Source organism: Anopheles coustani, chromosome 3, assembly GCF_943734705.1.
Source record: "Anopheles coustani chromosome 3, idAnoCousDA_361_x.2, whole genome shotgun sequence".
NCBI classification, from domain to species: Eukaryota; Metazoa; Arthropoda; class Insecta; order Diptera; family Culicidae; genus Anopheles; species Anopheles coustani.
Window position 1 is genome coordinate 44,863,522 of NC_071288.1, and position 16,422 is coordinate 44,879,943.

At 43.8% G+C, this 16,422-nt stretch overlaps 2 protein-coding genes across 2 annotated transcripts; one reads left to right on the forward strand and one right to left on the reverse strand.

The window, feature by feature from the left end:
* The first annotated feature begins 8,784 nt into the window (after positions 1-8,784).
* On the forward strand, positions 8,785-9,288 carry LOC131261916 (keratin-associated protein 21-1-like). The gene has a single exon (XM_058263777.1). It carries the CDS (start codon positions 8,785-8,787, stop codon positions 9,286-9,288), a length of 504 nt encoding a protein of 167 aa, XP_058119760.1.
* A 4,570-nt stretch (positions 9,289-13,858) lies between these two features.
* LOC131259612 (beta-1,3-glucan-binding protein-like) lies at positions 13,859-15,294 on the reverse strand. The gene is made up of 3 exons (XM_058261150.1): positions 15,052-15,294; positions 14,831-14,985; positions 13,859-14,691 (listed from the first exon to the last, which is right to left on the reverse strand). The coding sequence occupies exons 1-3, from the start codon at positions 15,286-15,288 to the stop codon at positions 13,917-13,919; spliced, it is 1,167 nt and encodes a 388-aa protein (XP_058117133.1). The 5' UTR covers positions 15,289-15,294; the 3' UTR covers positions 13,859-13,916.
* Positions 15,295-16,422: the final 1,128 nt, after the last annotated feature.

A 16,422-nucleotide genomic window follows, 5' to 3' on the forward strand; every position in this document is an offset into this window, starting at 1 on the left:
TTAAAATGGCGAATGATACTTGCCTAAGCCCAATAGCCACTCAGAGTTTGCCTTCAAAAAGGAATCAATCAATCTCTTGCTTGACTGCTCGTTTTTCATCATTTTACTTGTTTTCAGTCAGCAACCAGGATCAACAAATGACGGAGCGTTCCCGATCCACACACCCAACGAATCCGCCAATGTTTGGCAAAAGAAAAATCGGGAAAAGTCCGCGCTTAAGTTTAAGGGAACACAGAAACGCATCGATATCGGTCGAAGGGATGAGCAAACGTCTTCAGCAGACTGGCTTTGCCAACGTTCCATCTGACAGCTGCGCCGTGTCTAATCATTGTTTCAAAAGCCAACGTTTTCTAACTGCCCACCTTCCCCCACCCTTCTCCCATTGCCTCCTGCCAATGTATCCTTAAATAAGATTGCCTTCCCGGCAACGCACTTTTCCTCCCACCGCACGCAATAATTGATGTCGCGGGTTTCGGGAGCCACCCGATGAAGTGGGACTCTTTTATCCCGCAAAATGTCAAGATTGTATCGAACGAGCCATTTACGATGATAGCGCTTGATTGATGGGTGCCCGAAATGGCAGACTGGGTGGTGGTGGTGGTAGTGATCACCAAAGGCGGACACTTTAAGGGGTGGCGTTAGTCCGTCCTGCCACCCGGAGTTTATTTTAGTCCTCGAATCGGCCTTTCTTCTCCAGACTTCACGTCCTTCCTTGATCCTTCGGGGGACCGCTGATCGGTAAAACATCAAAATTGCTCACTTCTTAGACTTGCTGGTAAATTACCTCGTCTAATCGGTGACATGTCGATTACGGAACGAGATTGCAAGAAGGGCAAATTTACGTTAAAAGTTTTAGGCGTGTTGAAATGTCCCCAAGTTGTCCATTTTGTGGAAAAGATGAAAAAGATGAAAGGTGAAATACCCTGACGTTAAGGGCATGGTTTTTTCTCCTTGCTCGACGTAGGTAAATATTGATGTATTTGTCATTGCTCCAAAAAATTTAATGTTTAATAAACTGCTTTATTTAGTTGAGTCAAAAAAGTGTTTTAAAAACAATTATTGAATCTTAATATTTCCACAGCAATATTTAATATTATCTAAAAGACACCAATTTCGTATGATATCGTTGTTGCCTATTTGGTTTGATTTGAAAAGGTTAGAGAAAGGCTTAGTCGTCAGTCAGTTCTGTGAATGCAAAGACATACTCCCTCGCATACATTACCAGTAAGAGCCCATTTGAAAGTACGTATTACGTACTGGGAAATATAATCGAAACAAAACATTGATGTACCAGGCACACCACCAAGCAACCCTCCATCTGGTGGCCTCGAGGGACGAGGCCAATTAGGGCAACCGTTTAGAAAACTTTAGATTAAAATGGGTATTTACCGCGTGTTCCGCCCATGGCAACACGGAAGCAAATGCATCCGTCATATGCATCGCGCGCAAAGTGCTTCCGGAACAATGTAGCAGCATGCTCCCTTGGGAGTATATTCTTTAATCAAAGCTGTACGGACAAAAGAAGGGAAAAAAGTGCAAAAAAAAAAACTGGAAAGAAAATAACCAAACCTCGGAAAACTGCTGGATCCAGCTATCGTTCAGGTGAATTTATGTTGCAGTAAAAATAAGGTTCTTATAATGGAAAGGATTTGTAAAACATAAGTAGGAAATATTGTACAACAAAATAAGTAACATTAAGATGCCACAAAAAGGATATGAAAACAAGTTTTGATAAAACAACAACGAAACTAGCAAATCAACGAATAAAATAATGTCAAAACAACAACAAACGATAATGTAAAAACCTAAGGGAAGTTTGTTAAAAAATTTCGGAAATCAAACGATAACGATAAAAAACTAATGTTTAGTTTAAATAAGGTCTTTTTTAACTTTTAGACTTTTTTAACCATATATATGCATAACTTTCACAAATTATTAAGTGCCCTGAACATGTTTCTTTGCATTGCTCAAAACCAGCAGAGATTTTCTGGTTTCGGCATCGCAAACAAATTATTAGACGTAAAGCATACCTGCCACATAAACATTGCATCGTATCGTGCCCCATGTTTTTGCTAAATGAATCCCTTAGCAGTTAGGTAGCAGAACCTTTCCTTTTTTCCATGTTTCCCTGGACGCTAATAGTCACAATGGCACATCCGGGACCCAGCAGCTCTTACCTTGCGTAGGTGAACAAATGGAATCGAGGCCATCATCGTGTCGAAGCATACCCCGGGTTTTGCGGAATCGAACTCCAAAGAATCGACCCCTGTACCGCTTCATGCTCCCCGGAGTAATTGAACCCTTATCAGAAACCAATTTATGAGCAGGACCCACATTTTTCCGAAAGCGACACGCAAGGGGAACGTCATCGGTGAAAGGATTTCATTTTCTGCAATGAAGCCTTTTTAGCAAAACCCCTGTCAACTGCACCCCGTTGTCATTCGGGCTCGACGTTCCAAGGCGGACGGTGTGGTCCCTTCGTACCTTTTCAGATTTTGAGAGCAGGAAACTTTCACCCAAAACCTATGTGGGTAGTCTAGAGGACGGCCTTGGGAGCGCACTGGACCGTGTGATAAAATTATGCGTTTAACTAATGTCTCACCTTTTGAGCCGGAAAAGTAGAACCCCGGCGGGGTGTGTACAGCCGTACGCGGTTACGATTAAAATGTACCGAAAGTTTGACACCCCAACCGAGCCTGTTCCGACCAGGTGTAACATGCTAATTTTTCTTATTTAGGACCGTCCCGACCCCGTATGGGTAGGGTGTGAACAACGACCCAACGGGTTGGCTTAAAAGTTGTATTTCATTATTTGTCGTTGGTAATTCTTTTCCACCTGCTAACATGGGGTGCGTCTTTTTACTAGTAGTAATAGGCAGCTTGATAGGTGGGAACTTATTATATAACTCTCTTGTAACCGCCGAAAATGAATTCATAAATTTCTCATATGCCTGAACTCAAGGTTAAGATTATTTACACGAGTTCTCAAAACATATCCATCTCTATCTAAACGATTCTTGTTTCAACAAGATGTACAACAATATGTTGATCCCCATTTAGCAATCTTACGTTACACAACATTAAACACAAGGGAAACCGGAAACCACGTTAGCTATTGCTCATAACATATGATCCTTCTTTTATTTTTTGTTCTACACTACTCATCAACCTATGTTTCAAATCGGGAAAGATTTCTGAAAAGGGATTATTAAATTTATTTATTTATTTCAACATCAACATCAACATCACGGCCCGGACACGGAGCTTAATTCTAAGGATTAACTCTAACATAAAGTAGCAGCAATTCATTTCTAAACCGTAATATAGAAGAGTTGTAGTAAAAGTATTCATAGTAATTATAATATGAATTAAATGAAAACAATTCAGCTCAGAATCGTCATGAACTCAAAACTCCATTCGATCACGTTAGTTTTTAATTCGTTGCACAATGGGCCTTCACAGGGCAATCCATCAATGAACAGTAAGCATTATCACAAAGAAACCTAAATACCATTGTGAATAAATGGAATACATGAAGTGCAAATCATCGGGTCATTAAAAGATATCCGTATGAAGTGGAATTCGGTCAGCATTCCGTTTGGAAATAAAAAAGTCATCATGTTAAATCAATTTTTTTCTGAACTAGTCTTTATGAAAAAATCTTAAGATTATTTTTTAAGATTTCGCTCGCCTTCAACAAATTTTTGAAACGAAACATCTGTTAGCGAAAATTTAAGCTGAAGAATATATTTTGAAATATCTGAAACATGTTTTTTATGCGAATTTATTCATTTATTCCATTAACAATTACTTGAATCCTTGGGTCCGTCCTATAAATAATGTGATACGGTACATAAAAGCTCAGAAAAAAAACAAAAACTGCAGACGAGAGAGGGAAGACTACGGCATACGTTTGGATGTATTTTCCCATACCGCACCGTAGTCTCCCATTGCTCCAAAGGATTAGGCTTTAGATGAAGACAGGAAAATTTAAGCTCCCATTAAAACCTCTATCGCTTACTGAAACGTTTCCCTCCACACCACAACCGGTAGCGCTTTTCATTCCCTGCATGTGCCCAAGGTTCTTTCAATTAACTTCAAAACCGTATGATTTATGCAAAAGTAACCCAATCCTGCCGGGTCCGGTCCTCCGGTCTCCCATCTGACGACTTTAATGTGCCTCCCTAGGCCTCCACAAAACATAAGCACACACACGCAAGCACACAAACTATATTCAACACCTTCCAAAGGTCGCTTACTGAGGTACATTTGAATCCATTCCCTTGTACGGATACTCGATGCTCTTCCCCCATCCCAAGGGATTGCCCCGCCGGCAAAACCATCATCCACGAACGGTAAAGACGCACAATGTTGCTCTCGTGGAGCACATCAACATACAAACAAACCGGAGGCATCCCGGGGAGAAAAAATCGGGAATATGGAAATACACCCACCATTCGCTTTTCCTGCATCCTCCGGCATCCACATGGGTGACCGGTCTCTCCTCCTCAATCGAGCCCTCCAAACCCGGACCGGTTCGGTTATTTATACGACACTGGCCAAGATTTATGAACACACTTCTCCATTTTGGAAGGTAAATACCGGCCACAACTCACCGGCTTCTCGCCGTCCGTCGGCGTCCCGTTCGTCATCCGGGTGTTGTTCCGGTTGTTCAGGTAATGCTTAAAACTATTCTTTGATTTACGACCCACCAGTCCCGGCCGGGCGAACGGGGGCCTGATTCAGATTTGCCCCACCCCCCGGGGCCCCGAAAGTCAAACGGAAGCCAACCACTTTCCCCAAACGGCTCCAAGTTCAGCTTCTACCGTTGCCGAAACGCTGTCGAACAGTGGTGTTGCTTCGGTGGCATCATCAAAGCTTTTCCGAGGCGTTTGCTACTATTCCTTCAAAGAGTGATAAAGAACATAAAAAAGAGAGAGATAGGTGAGGAGTAGAACGAAAGGGTAATTGCTGATGGAACGCTGGTGGTAGGGTAGAGAACACTTACCGGAAATTATCGAAGGATGTTCCGGAAAACTCCAGCGGGCGGAGACCGGAGACGATGAAAGCTTGAGAGACGATATTAGAGATCTCGCCTCCGTCCTGAAATAACACACAGCACAACAAACGTGACAAGCAGAAGCTTCGGCCAAACGATGGAGTCCATTCCCGGGTGGTCCCACCGGGTGGTCAACGCACAACCCCATGCCAACAAACCAAGTCTGAGTGAGTAGTATTAATATTGTGAGCTTTAAAATTTGAATTTACGATCAGTGTCCTTTTCGTCTCGGCTCCTTGCGATCGTTCCCTGCTGTTTACCACAGTGCAAGTACTGGTCCAGCCGCTAGGTCTATCGCTTCACCGTTGACAATGTGCCCTTTCATTCGTGTCGGGAGAAGTGAAGGCAATCTCGAACCGAAGGACATGCCGTGACATTTACCCCATTTGCACCCGAGCGCTCTCTTTCGTCGAAGATGAAACAATTTTACTGTCATGGACATAAGAAAAAGCGTCCCAGCTCCCAGTTCCGTCGCCCAGTGAAGGGCTCTTTGGGGGAAAGGTTTGGGATTCCCTGCAACATGGTGCTTCTCCGTTTGCTTGGGCTACCATCGACATCCTTTAAAATATAACGCACTCCAAACGGTGGAACAAAGTAGGCGGCTTGAGAGGACCTTTCCAGTGCAATCTCACCTTCAACCTCGGGACGCTCAGGCCTGATGGATCCAACCTCCAAGCAGGTTGCTATGATCCGCAACTGCATGCAGTTTCCTCTTTGCCTTTGCCCACAGAAGCGAAGCGTGAGCCGTAATTTATGCCAACAAGGCGTTAAAGTTGAACGATGGAATCGCCCTCGTGCGGCACCTTGTGTGCCCGAGTATCGGTAGCACTTCAGCGCGTCCCTTCTGGGTCCGGTCCACACACGTTCGAAGTAAACAACCGTAAACAAGCGTTCGCTTCCGTTCCGCTAAGGCGAGAGTGGCCGAGAGCAAACCGGCCCAAAGTATGTACACTTCCGGAAGGTAATGGAGAGAAAGAGGGTGTGTGTGTGTGTCCACTCCGGGTGATGTTTACGAGAATTTTTTGATGATGTTTTTTGTCTGATGCCATTTTTATTTACTCATGTTATTGATGTTCCGAAGGGTGGCCACTTGCGATAGGGCGTTACTCGAAATCCTAATCAACCGAAGGCAGTCTCTTCACAAACGGTGGTAGTAGGATTTCTCGTTTAACTTTCCGCGGCACCGATGGCTGGAAGGGGGCTGGATTGGAGCATCATGGAGCCCCATGAAATTCCCATGAAACGAACGAAAAAAAACCGGATAGGAAAGGAAGGATTTCGATTTCATGGCTGAACGGAACGAAAGTGCCGATGAGTGATCTCCAAAACCGGCCATTGTGTTCTGTATGGATGGATGGCCGTGTTTTGAGGGATGAGTATTTGTTTAATTTGTGGAGGTTGTTTTTTTTTTCAAAAGGAAACAATCCCAAAAGCTTCTAACTGACCTGTTGTGCGTGCATTCACGAGGAGAACATAAAAAAGTTTCGTACAATAACAGAACACGAAATAGCCCGATCGAACTGCGAATGGGCGAAATGGACGGTCGGGATGGTAAAACTAATCGAAAACTGTGATTAATTTAGTTTTGAAGTGTTTGCATTGCAAGTAATGGTCGGAACCCGCTGTTCCGTGTGAGTGTTGACGGCACGGACCATTGAAGGAAAGCGACGACACGGATCAATGCTGTTTCTCACCCACCATTTGCGTTCTGATGCGAGAAGTTTTGCCCCTTTCGATTGGAACCTTTTGACATGCAATATGCAAACAGGTTCAAGAATAATTTATTGCTAGCGACAGGAAACAAAGGAATAGCTTGTCGCTTGGTTCTAAATTGCGAAACATTTGGTCGTTTTAAACTTGTTTTATGTTTTGGCTGAGAATCACAGAACAAAGTCGTTTAAAAATGTTTTTAACTTTTAGTCTTTTAAGGCGATAAAATGGTTTTAAACTCACCGCATCAACTTTTCGTACCGAATTATTCACTGCACTTGATCGTACAAATTAGAATTAACAAAATTAACGAGGAAATGTGACAAAAGCGAGGTGTGCCTCTAACTTAATTGTTTTACACATGAAAGTTTTATAACCCTAAATTAAAAATTCGACTATTTTTCCTCTCTCAGCTTCTTTTCTTTATACACTCTCCAACCACTTTTGTCAAAATCAATCACAAGTCTGATGGTTCAATCCATTTGGTTGCCAATGTCTACTTTGTTCCATCTTTTTCAATATGCGGATCCAACTCGGTTCAGTAGTAGGCCATCGCTCTTCCAATTTTCAATGCCAACTATCTAGCGAATGATATCCTTTTTAATTTTTCGCCACGTCGCATTCAAAATCCATTCGTTTATAATTTCGATTAATTCGTTCTTTACTATTATTATTCTATAAATTCATTTAGCTCGGCTCAATCCCTACATAGTGTATACTGCAAGAAAAGCATCATACTTTCAGTATCGAAATTTTCCCATTTAAAAAATACTGCCTTATTATGATATGATCTGCAAATGGTCAAAAAACAATAATTAGTCTGAGGTCGATATTTCAGGCTAAAAATGTATATAACGAAATGCGAAATAAGAACTAATTTAGCATTGAACTGATTTAAGAAAAACTAAAATACAATAAAAATATACTCTTAATATGAAAACAGATGATAAATGCTTGTTAACGTGAGTTTGTTTTTCTCCAAGCACCAATCTCTGTAGATCTTCTGCTTATGGCGCACCCATTCCTTACGACGCTCGCACACATGGTCAATTTGGACATAAATAACACCATCCGCTTATCGTTCGTCGATACCGTACGTCAGAAATTAGCATATGTTTTGTTGACGGTATACAGTTCATCACCAACAGCGGGGAATTCCAAACGGCAAAGTTGGCAAACAAAACGCGTCGCTAAAACCGACCGAATAGAACGGTTTTCTTTACGGCTGTTTGATATTCATCGTGTTCCGAAGACGCGTCTGAAGAGGAACCGGTTTGTGACCGGTTTATTTCTTTGCTTATGGGGGGGGCGGATACGTGTGAGTCATTCGACGAATCGATAGATGTTGTGAATCGAAACCCGGAAGAGATTTGTTTCCGCCTAAAATTCGATCTAGCCGTGAACCGCTTTCGGCTGGCATCGAGCGAACCGACACAGCATTTGGTTCCGGTCGCTAAGTCGCGGGAGGCGTTTATTTTATTCATTCTTCCTAATCCATCCCACCAACATGCGCTGGGGGGATGGCCGACGACAACTTGAGCAGTCAGTGAACTCGGTATGCTAAAGTCTTCCCCTACCCCACGACGGTTACTTCGAGTTGCGGTCGGATGCTGGACACTCCTCGCCGAAGCGCGACAGATCATCGCTGCAAGGTCACCAAAAGCCAACGGTTCGACTCCGAAAGACGTCGTGAAGTTCCTACCAGACAAAAAAAAATGAAGCTTTTGCGAAATTGACCGTCAAGAAACGAACGGAATCACAGTTCTCAGCGGTGGGTGCTTTGCTACGAGAAACAGCCAATGTCAACATGGCACCTGTCAAGGTTTTTGGGTCGTGCCGTGTGCTTTAAGTTTTTTTTTTTTAAATTTCGCCCAACTTTGCGAAACTGCTTTTGACGTGTCGTATAAATAAGAGCCATCGGAAGGAATTCTCGAGTAGACCAGCTAGAAACGGCAGACCAAGACGGTCGGAAGTGAACGCGTACGAGTACGGAAAGAACCAAAACAGATAGACGTGATGCTGCGAACAATCGTGATAGTGATTTTGGCCACCGGAATGGCGCTCGCCGTGCCAATCCAGAATTCGCCCGCAGCCGTTGAGAGGCCCTCCGAGGGTGCAACGCGGTTGGAGTCGGTAGACAGCAAAAGTGCAGTGCCGGCGAGTGCCGCGAACGACCCGGAAGCGGACCGTAACAAACGTCACCTTGGGTTCGGTGGAATCGGTATCGGCGTGGGACTGATCGGTGGTGGTGTCGGCATCGATCCGTACGATCAGTTCGGCTACGGAGGCGGATACGGGGGACACTATGGTGGTGGCTACGGTGGACACTACGGCGGTGGATACGGTGGACATTATGGCGGTGGCTTCGGTGCTCCGTACGGTGGCGGATTCGGAGGACCGTACGGAGGAGGCTTCGGAGGGCCGTACGGTGGAGGTTTCGGAGGGCCGTACGGTGGAGGTTATGCCAACGGATACCAGTACGGCTACGGATCGGGATACAGTAGTGGATTCTTCGGCTAGAGGTCCTAGTTACCATCAAGTTATTTGTGTCTCTCTTTCTTGTTTTCATGTTACACGGTGTACGTTGCGTTCGAACTGAAAAGCAGTATTAATAGTACGGATTAATTTATCACATCAAATAAATTATTTGACAACAAATTCAACCTGAATTTTTACTTTAATTTACAACACACGAAATTGATCGCCAAGAATCGTTTGATTTCAAACCTAAAAAGAGTAACAAAAAAGACTACTTTGCATAACTAACAAGGGTGTAATTCATTAAACTGTTACATTCTAATCCGTGATTTGCTATTTTTTCTCAAGCAAAGTACAACGGTGTGAACCTGGGATAAAGCAAAGCTACAAGGAAGAATAATCTGCGGTAGATTGGAGTAAGGACCACCATTTTCTTTTCCACCATTTTGACACTTAGAATCGACATTCAACGAAAAGACTGTTTTCTTGTATATGAATCAATCTCTTATTATTATTATGGCATTCAATGATTTCAACATAATAACACTTGAGTGTACACAGTTTGGAAAAGATTTTCTCCGGCCATTAATATTTTGAATATTCAGCATGATATTTTGTACGACATCTTCCACAAGTTTTGGGATCCAAATGTATATTTCCACGTACCGTTATTTTCTCGATATTTAATTAAATTAGTATTGAAATTGCCACTCATTTTACTTCACGATCGTCTCGCTTTGAGCCACTCGACAAGAAACCGGTCACGTTCCACATCCCTCAGGGTGGATCGCTGGTACCTTTTAGTTCCGATACTTAAAAGAACAAAAACCGGCTATAAAAAGCATCAACTTTGTACATCAAGCAAACCACCTCAGTGTTCCCCAGGACTCTGGATTACATGCAATGGGTTCACTTTGGCCAAGGCAGATGTTATCTTGGACTGAACATTATTCCAGCCTATTCCGGCGTTTGTTTTCAACAAAACCTGTTGTCAAGATGCCCCAGTCACGAGCGAACGTTGGGTTCTCTGGGAACCACAAAGACGGGAAGGCCGTCACGACGTGGCATCGTTAATTACAGGTAAGATTTATAGCCAACCTCGTGGCTACTTCCGCGTGCAACGGAAGGAAGAAAGGAAAAACAATACGGGACTTGTTTTAATGAAACAAACTTCACATCTGATTCGAAGGTGCCTAGTTATCGTAAGTAGATTAGCAGAATAGGAACAAACAAGACTGATTAAAAATCAGCTGACTAAACCAAAGAAACAGAAAGAACAGTGCAACAATTTTAAAAATAAACAGCTAAAAAGTATTAAAAGTCAACGTAAAAGACTCAGCCATAAAATAATACTGAAATTGCAGAGGATGAAATTATCCTTTACTTTATAAAACTGTAAAGTTTATTTTATAGCTTTAACTTCATAACTGTACAGTCACAGATAAAACATGATTCTTCTTCGCTTTGCCCTTTCAATTAAACATCCATTCGTTGTGGCAAATGAATTACAAACCAATTAAGTACGCCAAGATACGTACAATAAAAGTTTCAAATTCGAACATAAACTTATTTATACTTTCTCGTTAAAAACAACAAATTAGAGCATGGGATGAAAAGATCAAACGGCTCGAGCGTCCGAAAGACAAAAGCTACTCCCTGGATTCCGGGAACCATCAATAGAGTGAAATAAAATTTTATTTGATCGCACTTTATTTTTGCCCTACACTAATCAAGCAAAACAACGCCCGCGCAATGGCGCATCGCATAAAATAGCGCAGATTCTTTTAAGGATGTTCTAAAATTTTATCATTCTCGCTCCCTTCCAACGGAACTCTAGCGCTATCTTCGCCCCGTCTTCGCTCAGTCCCATTGGAAAGTAATTCAACAACAACGACCCGAGCTCGCCTGCGGTAAAACTTCCCCAATTCCTCAGTGATGCAGAAAACCGTTAACTTTTGGTAACCGTTTTCCTTCTGCCTAATTGAAACCCAAGCACCACGTGGCCGAGAAATGGTAGCACGTTTGGAAAGCAATGTTTCCCGTGCCATTCCGAGCTTCAACGATGGAATTTAGGACGGAGCGCGGAAAGTGGCCAGCGAACGGGATGAAAATGCGCAACAATTTTCCCAAGTGTGGCGGTGCCGAAGATTGCAAATAAATTCAAGCAAACGATTGCGGGTTGGAACTGCCTGTATTTTTTTTTCTTTTCTTTTTACCAAACAAAATCAGATCCCCGATCGTCACTCGGCTCGCTTCTGGCCACTCTCAACCCCCCTCCCCTTTTAGTGGGGCAAATGAAAGGTATGATATTAAATAAATTCGCAATACATAAAACACCCCGAAACGGGCCGCGGTTTCCCGGATCGGTATCGGTTGTGTGCAGTAAATTGTGCGCCCTTTCTCGGTCGTGTTAACCGAAACCTAGATTGATAGTCCCTCGCTTATTTGTTGCTATTGGTTTTCTTATTTCCCCCTTGGCCCCGCGTCCGGTGCTCTGCCCAGAAAACTTCCCGAAGGAGTTATTTTTCAAAATTTGCCACCGAAACGGCGAAAGAAAATGTTTTTTCCGGGTAAAGAATTTAGCGAAGTGGCTCCGCCCGGGGTGAAAGATTCGGCAACAATTTGGTAGCAATAGAATTTCCCTCGAAGTTCTCCTTCGCCCGGCGCACCGGCGACAAAGTTTTCTCTGAAGTTATTGCGATACTTTTTTTTTGCAACCATCCAACTGTTTCGTCGATGCCATGCGTCCTGACTCCGTCTTGCACCCGGTTTTTCTGTGTGGCATTTGTGTGGCCTCACAATTATGATTTTCGCCGTCCTTTTGCTCCGACGGAATGCGCGTTAGAGCTTGTGGGGTGTGAAGGGGGGTTTCTGCGATTTCCACAAACCTTCCATTCCGATAGCGACGAAAGCGGCGTAAATTTCTTTCTCCGAATGCGAATTTCATAAATCAAACGAACCCTGCATCGGCCCCCATGACGATTTCAAACCGACCCCAAGAACGCAGTGGTTCAGCGAGATATCGAATTGGTCTGAATGATATTACCCGGAAGTGTTGTATAGTTTATCTTGAAAAAACCCACGATGATCCAACAAACTCTATACCTGTTTCCACCCGCTGGTGTTGTTGGTCCGAAACGGGACCCGGAAGGCTCCAATCAAGGCCAAAATCCCCCGGCGACTTCCACCCACCGAAACCGGGGCGCTGGAAAGTTTATTGGAAAACTTTTTCAATATACCCAGGCTCGGACGGTGAGGGAAGGCAGGAGAAACTCACATTCGCGGGTGGCCATCCATCAGCATTCGCACGTAGTGACTGATGGTGCAATGTCACACATAAACACAGCATACATAGAACATATAGAGTCCCCGGATGACTCGCCTTTTCTCCCCGGTAGTGGGAGAAAGGAAACCAGCAGACGTCGATGTTTCGAAGTTTTTTGGTCGGTTTAGAAGCTTATCGGTTATTGATGGTGTGCGCGGTGGATAAAACAATCGTTTAACGGTAATCCTTTCCGGCGCTCGCTGTGGGATTCACCACCCGAACAAATGCACACTGTATTAAGTTGTCATCTTGAAAGTTTTGTCAGTTATTTTCAACCCCTTCCATCATTGCCAGACCTGACAGCCGACGCAACTCGATTGAGAAACGCTTTGAAGATCGATTAGTTCCGGTGGAATTAATTAGATGCCCTCCATACCCAACCGACACTCGAGCCCGTGGTCACGTGTCGAGCTGACCTGCTGCGGTTCATAGCAAACATTTAATTATGGAACAGTTTATCCGCTAATTAAAACGTACTCACATTAGCACCCGGCGAAACGAATAATTAATTTCAAGAGCCCACACGCCGCTCTCGAAACCCAGGGTGAAGGTGATACACCAAATGCCGGCGGAAACACATTTTAAACTGTTTCCGACCGCACGCAGTTCGATATCGAAATTAAAGTGAGTGAATAAATTGTCAAAAAAATTTAAAATAAAATAAACGGATTCAGAGTTTAACCTTAACAGTCATTAATAATAGTATAAAAAGAGTGGTAATATCTGCATACAAACTAAACTTGCAAACAACGGATCAATTCACACGTTATCTAATAAAGCGTTAGAGATTCTAAAATTAAATTTTGTTTTGCTAGTTTTCGAATCCTGAGAAATTATTTTTTGAAATTGAAAAACATTATCGCAATTATTTGCCTTAACATGTAAGAATCTTTTCCCAAGAAAAATCTTACGATATCCTTCTACAGAGAAAAGAAGGAATACAACAGCATGCAGTTGGAAATTGGACATGAATAAAGAAATGTGAAAGATCTCTAGAGCTGCCCAGGTTGAAAATTTCTATTTTCACGTTACTTTACGCTACCTTAGATTTATAAAAGAAATCTGCATTCCATCATAAACCCCCTTCTGGTGGCCGTTTCATCTAGCATCATTTGTTTGTTTTAATGTAAATTAAAATAAAATGTTCAGTCCGAAATGATGAAACATTCGCATTCGGCGAGAGCACAAGAAATGCAACGCAACTAAACAGCAGTAACGCGTAACATGTTTAGTATAGTGGCGGACTAAGCAACATTGCTATGAGTTGGATTATTTGTTGAGTTATTTATTCACAGTTTTGCACATCAAAACTTTTTTCACATCACAAAACCACAGTACATCACCCCTACAGGGCCCATACTTTAACGTAGTCCACCAGGAGCGATGCCGATTTGCCGCCATCTTTGTCCAGGTTCCAGGTCGGTAGCCACTGTGTGCGCCCGTTCCAGAAGTCTGTGGCCGCCTGTGGTGAATTGTTTTTCCACGGCTTACCACCCGGGTTGGTGGCCGCGTCGGGGAAGAAAGCCACCCCACCGACCGCTAGGTTGATGATGAAGTGGAACTCCTGATCGAACGGTGCCATGGGCGTTCCGTGGCGCCACGGATTTTCGAGATTGTGCCGAGCAAAGTCACCACGCTTCCAGAAGTCACCGTCGATCGTGGTCAAGTTTTCACCGTTAATGCTGACCGTAATGTTATCCGGTGTCCACACGAACCCGAACGTGTTGTAGTCCCGGTTGAACTCTTGCCCGGGCACGGCATTCTTGGTCAGCGTGCTGGTCGGGTAGCCGTTGTAGGAAGGTCCCGGTCCAAAGTGCAACGTTTGTCCGACCTGACGCGTACCGATCTGCACTCCGTCCAGCATCAGAGCCTCATTGCCGCGTGACTCCATCAGATCCATCTCACCGGACGCTGGCCAGCTTCCGTAAACGTTACGCTTAGGCAGCAACCAGATGGCGGGCCAGAGCCAGTCGCCGGTAGGCAGTTTGGCGCGCACCTCCGCCCGGCCGTACTTGAAGTTGAACGAACTGATCGTACGAATGCGTGCGCTCTTGACCGGATTTACGATGTGCTGCTGATTGCCAACCCGGACACAGCCATAGAACGCATCGTTGGTGCAGCTAAAGAAACAAAAACACAAAAGTAGACGGTCAGCGATAAGACCAGGAACAGCATGTCCCACGAGCTGATAAATCAAAACACGCGAGAATTCGGGACCCTTTGCAGAGGCTAATCACTTCACGCTGGTAGGACACTCACTGGTCGGTGGGATAGTTGCCCTGCAGGCTCAGTGTGCCGGATGTCATGAAACCGAGCCCGAACTGGTCCGCCGTCAGCGTAGGTCGAATGTTGAGGGAGCCATCTTCGACGAATGAGTTAGACCGATTGTTGGTGTACCATTGGAATTCCCAATTCTACAACAAAGGAGAATAATGGAGAACCTTAGAACCGCGGATGGATTTGCAATAAAGGCAACTTACACCACCGCCAGCAAGCGTGTTTTCGTGCTCCCATTTTTCGAAATCGAAAAAGTCGAAATTATCCTCAAAGATTAGTTCTCCACTACAGAAAGTGCGACCACGATCGATCAGACTTCCGCTGGCCGTCGTTACCGAAGGAACACATGTAGATTCTGTAGTCGTCGGATCGGCCTTAGTGCCACTTAAGTTTGTTACCACAAGTAACGATGCGACTATCAACGAACTTAGACGTTTCATAGTTTACCAACAATCGTCTCTATAGTTATCGTCTATTCTATCACGTATCTAACACTATCGCTCCACCGTAACACGTCGATGGGGGTAAAAATATCAGAAATATGTTGTCCACGATCGACCAGACACCGAGACGAATGCAGCGCAACTGAGTTCAACGACGTGCGCCGATCGAAGTTTTATAACTCTCCACGGAACTGACCAAAACCGGTGCGGCGGATCCAGATGCGCTCTCGTCAACAAACTGGTTGTTATTCCTCTGCGATAACCACCACCACCACCACCTCGTTGTGCAAACCTTTCACGGGCAAAGTTCTAGCGCGGGTCGTCGCCTGCGATAGCCGGACACATCAGAACAGCGCGTCGATTGGGTTGTTGGTAAAGTTCTGTTTGTCTGGTATAGCGATAGCACATGGCCTCGGGAGAAATTCTTGGCGGAACGATCTCATAACTTGTTCGGTAGAAGTCGTAAACTAGCTGTTTCGTGATAGATTTGAAATGACAGCGAAAAGGGTGGATCTCCCCTATTTCAAACAAAACCGTTAAACATAAACGATCATTCGTGATCGATCATGGATGAGAAAACGGCTAAATTTGTACGCATAATTGTTATTTTATAAACGACGTAAAGAACAGTTCCCTGCTCTACTTGTTAACACATTTTTGTTTCAATTCGTCACCCGCTAGAGAATGTTGGCCAACTGGGCAGGACTTTTTCGTAAACCTACCGTTTTACCTCCGATGGTGTTCATTCACTGATTAGTATCAAAGTCGTGCCGCATCACGCCATCCCCAAGCTTCAACCATAATTCCCACAGCCTCCGCGTGTGCTGCCGCCTCACATAAAGCTTTCTTTTTTTATGTCTTCATTTTTCTCTTTTGAAAATTCTATATTACAGTGGACGCTTGCTTGTACCCGGGAAGCTCTTAGTAATAGAAGGAATTTTTAACAAAAATTTATTTTTGTTTAGGGCTGCTTAATTTATTTAGATAAATTAGAATTTTTTCAATATTTATCACTAAGCGTAAAACTTCTTTTTTGAATTTTCAAATACCTACCATAGAACTGGACCTTATGAAAACTATACTAAAAAATATTTCAGACCATTAGATTATCAGTCCACTTTGATTGCCAAT

What these genes read in the sequence shown, in the direction of transcription:
- LOC131261916 (XM_058263777.1), top strand. Translation starts at nt 8,785, where the DNA reads ATGCTGCGAACAATCGTGATAGTGATTTTGGCCACCGGAATGGCGCTC.
- LOC131259612 (XM_058261150.1), bottom strand. Translation starts at nt 15,288, where the DNA reads ATGAAACGTCTAAGTTCGTTGATAGTCGCATCGTTACTTGTGGTAACA. An exon ending in ACACGCTTGCTGGCGGTGGT is followed by an intron (nt 14,986 to 15,051) that starts GTAAGTTGCCTT and finishes CCTTTGTTGTAG; the next exon opens with AATTGGGAATTCCAATGGTA. An exon ending in GGCAACTATCCCACCGACCA is followed by an intron (nt 14,692 to 14,830) that starts GTGAGTGTCCTA and finishes TTGTTTCTTTAG; the next exon opens with CTGCACCAACGATGCGTTCT.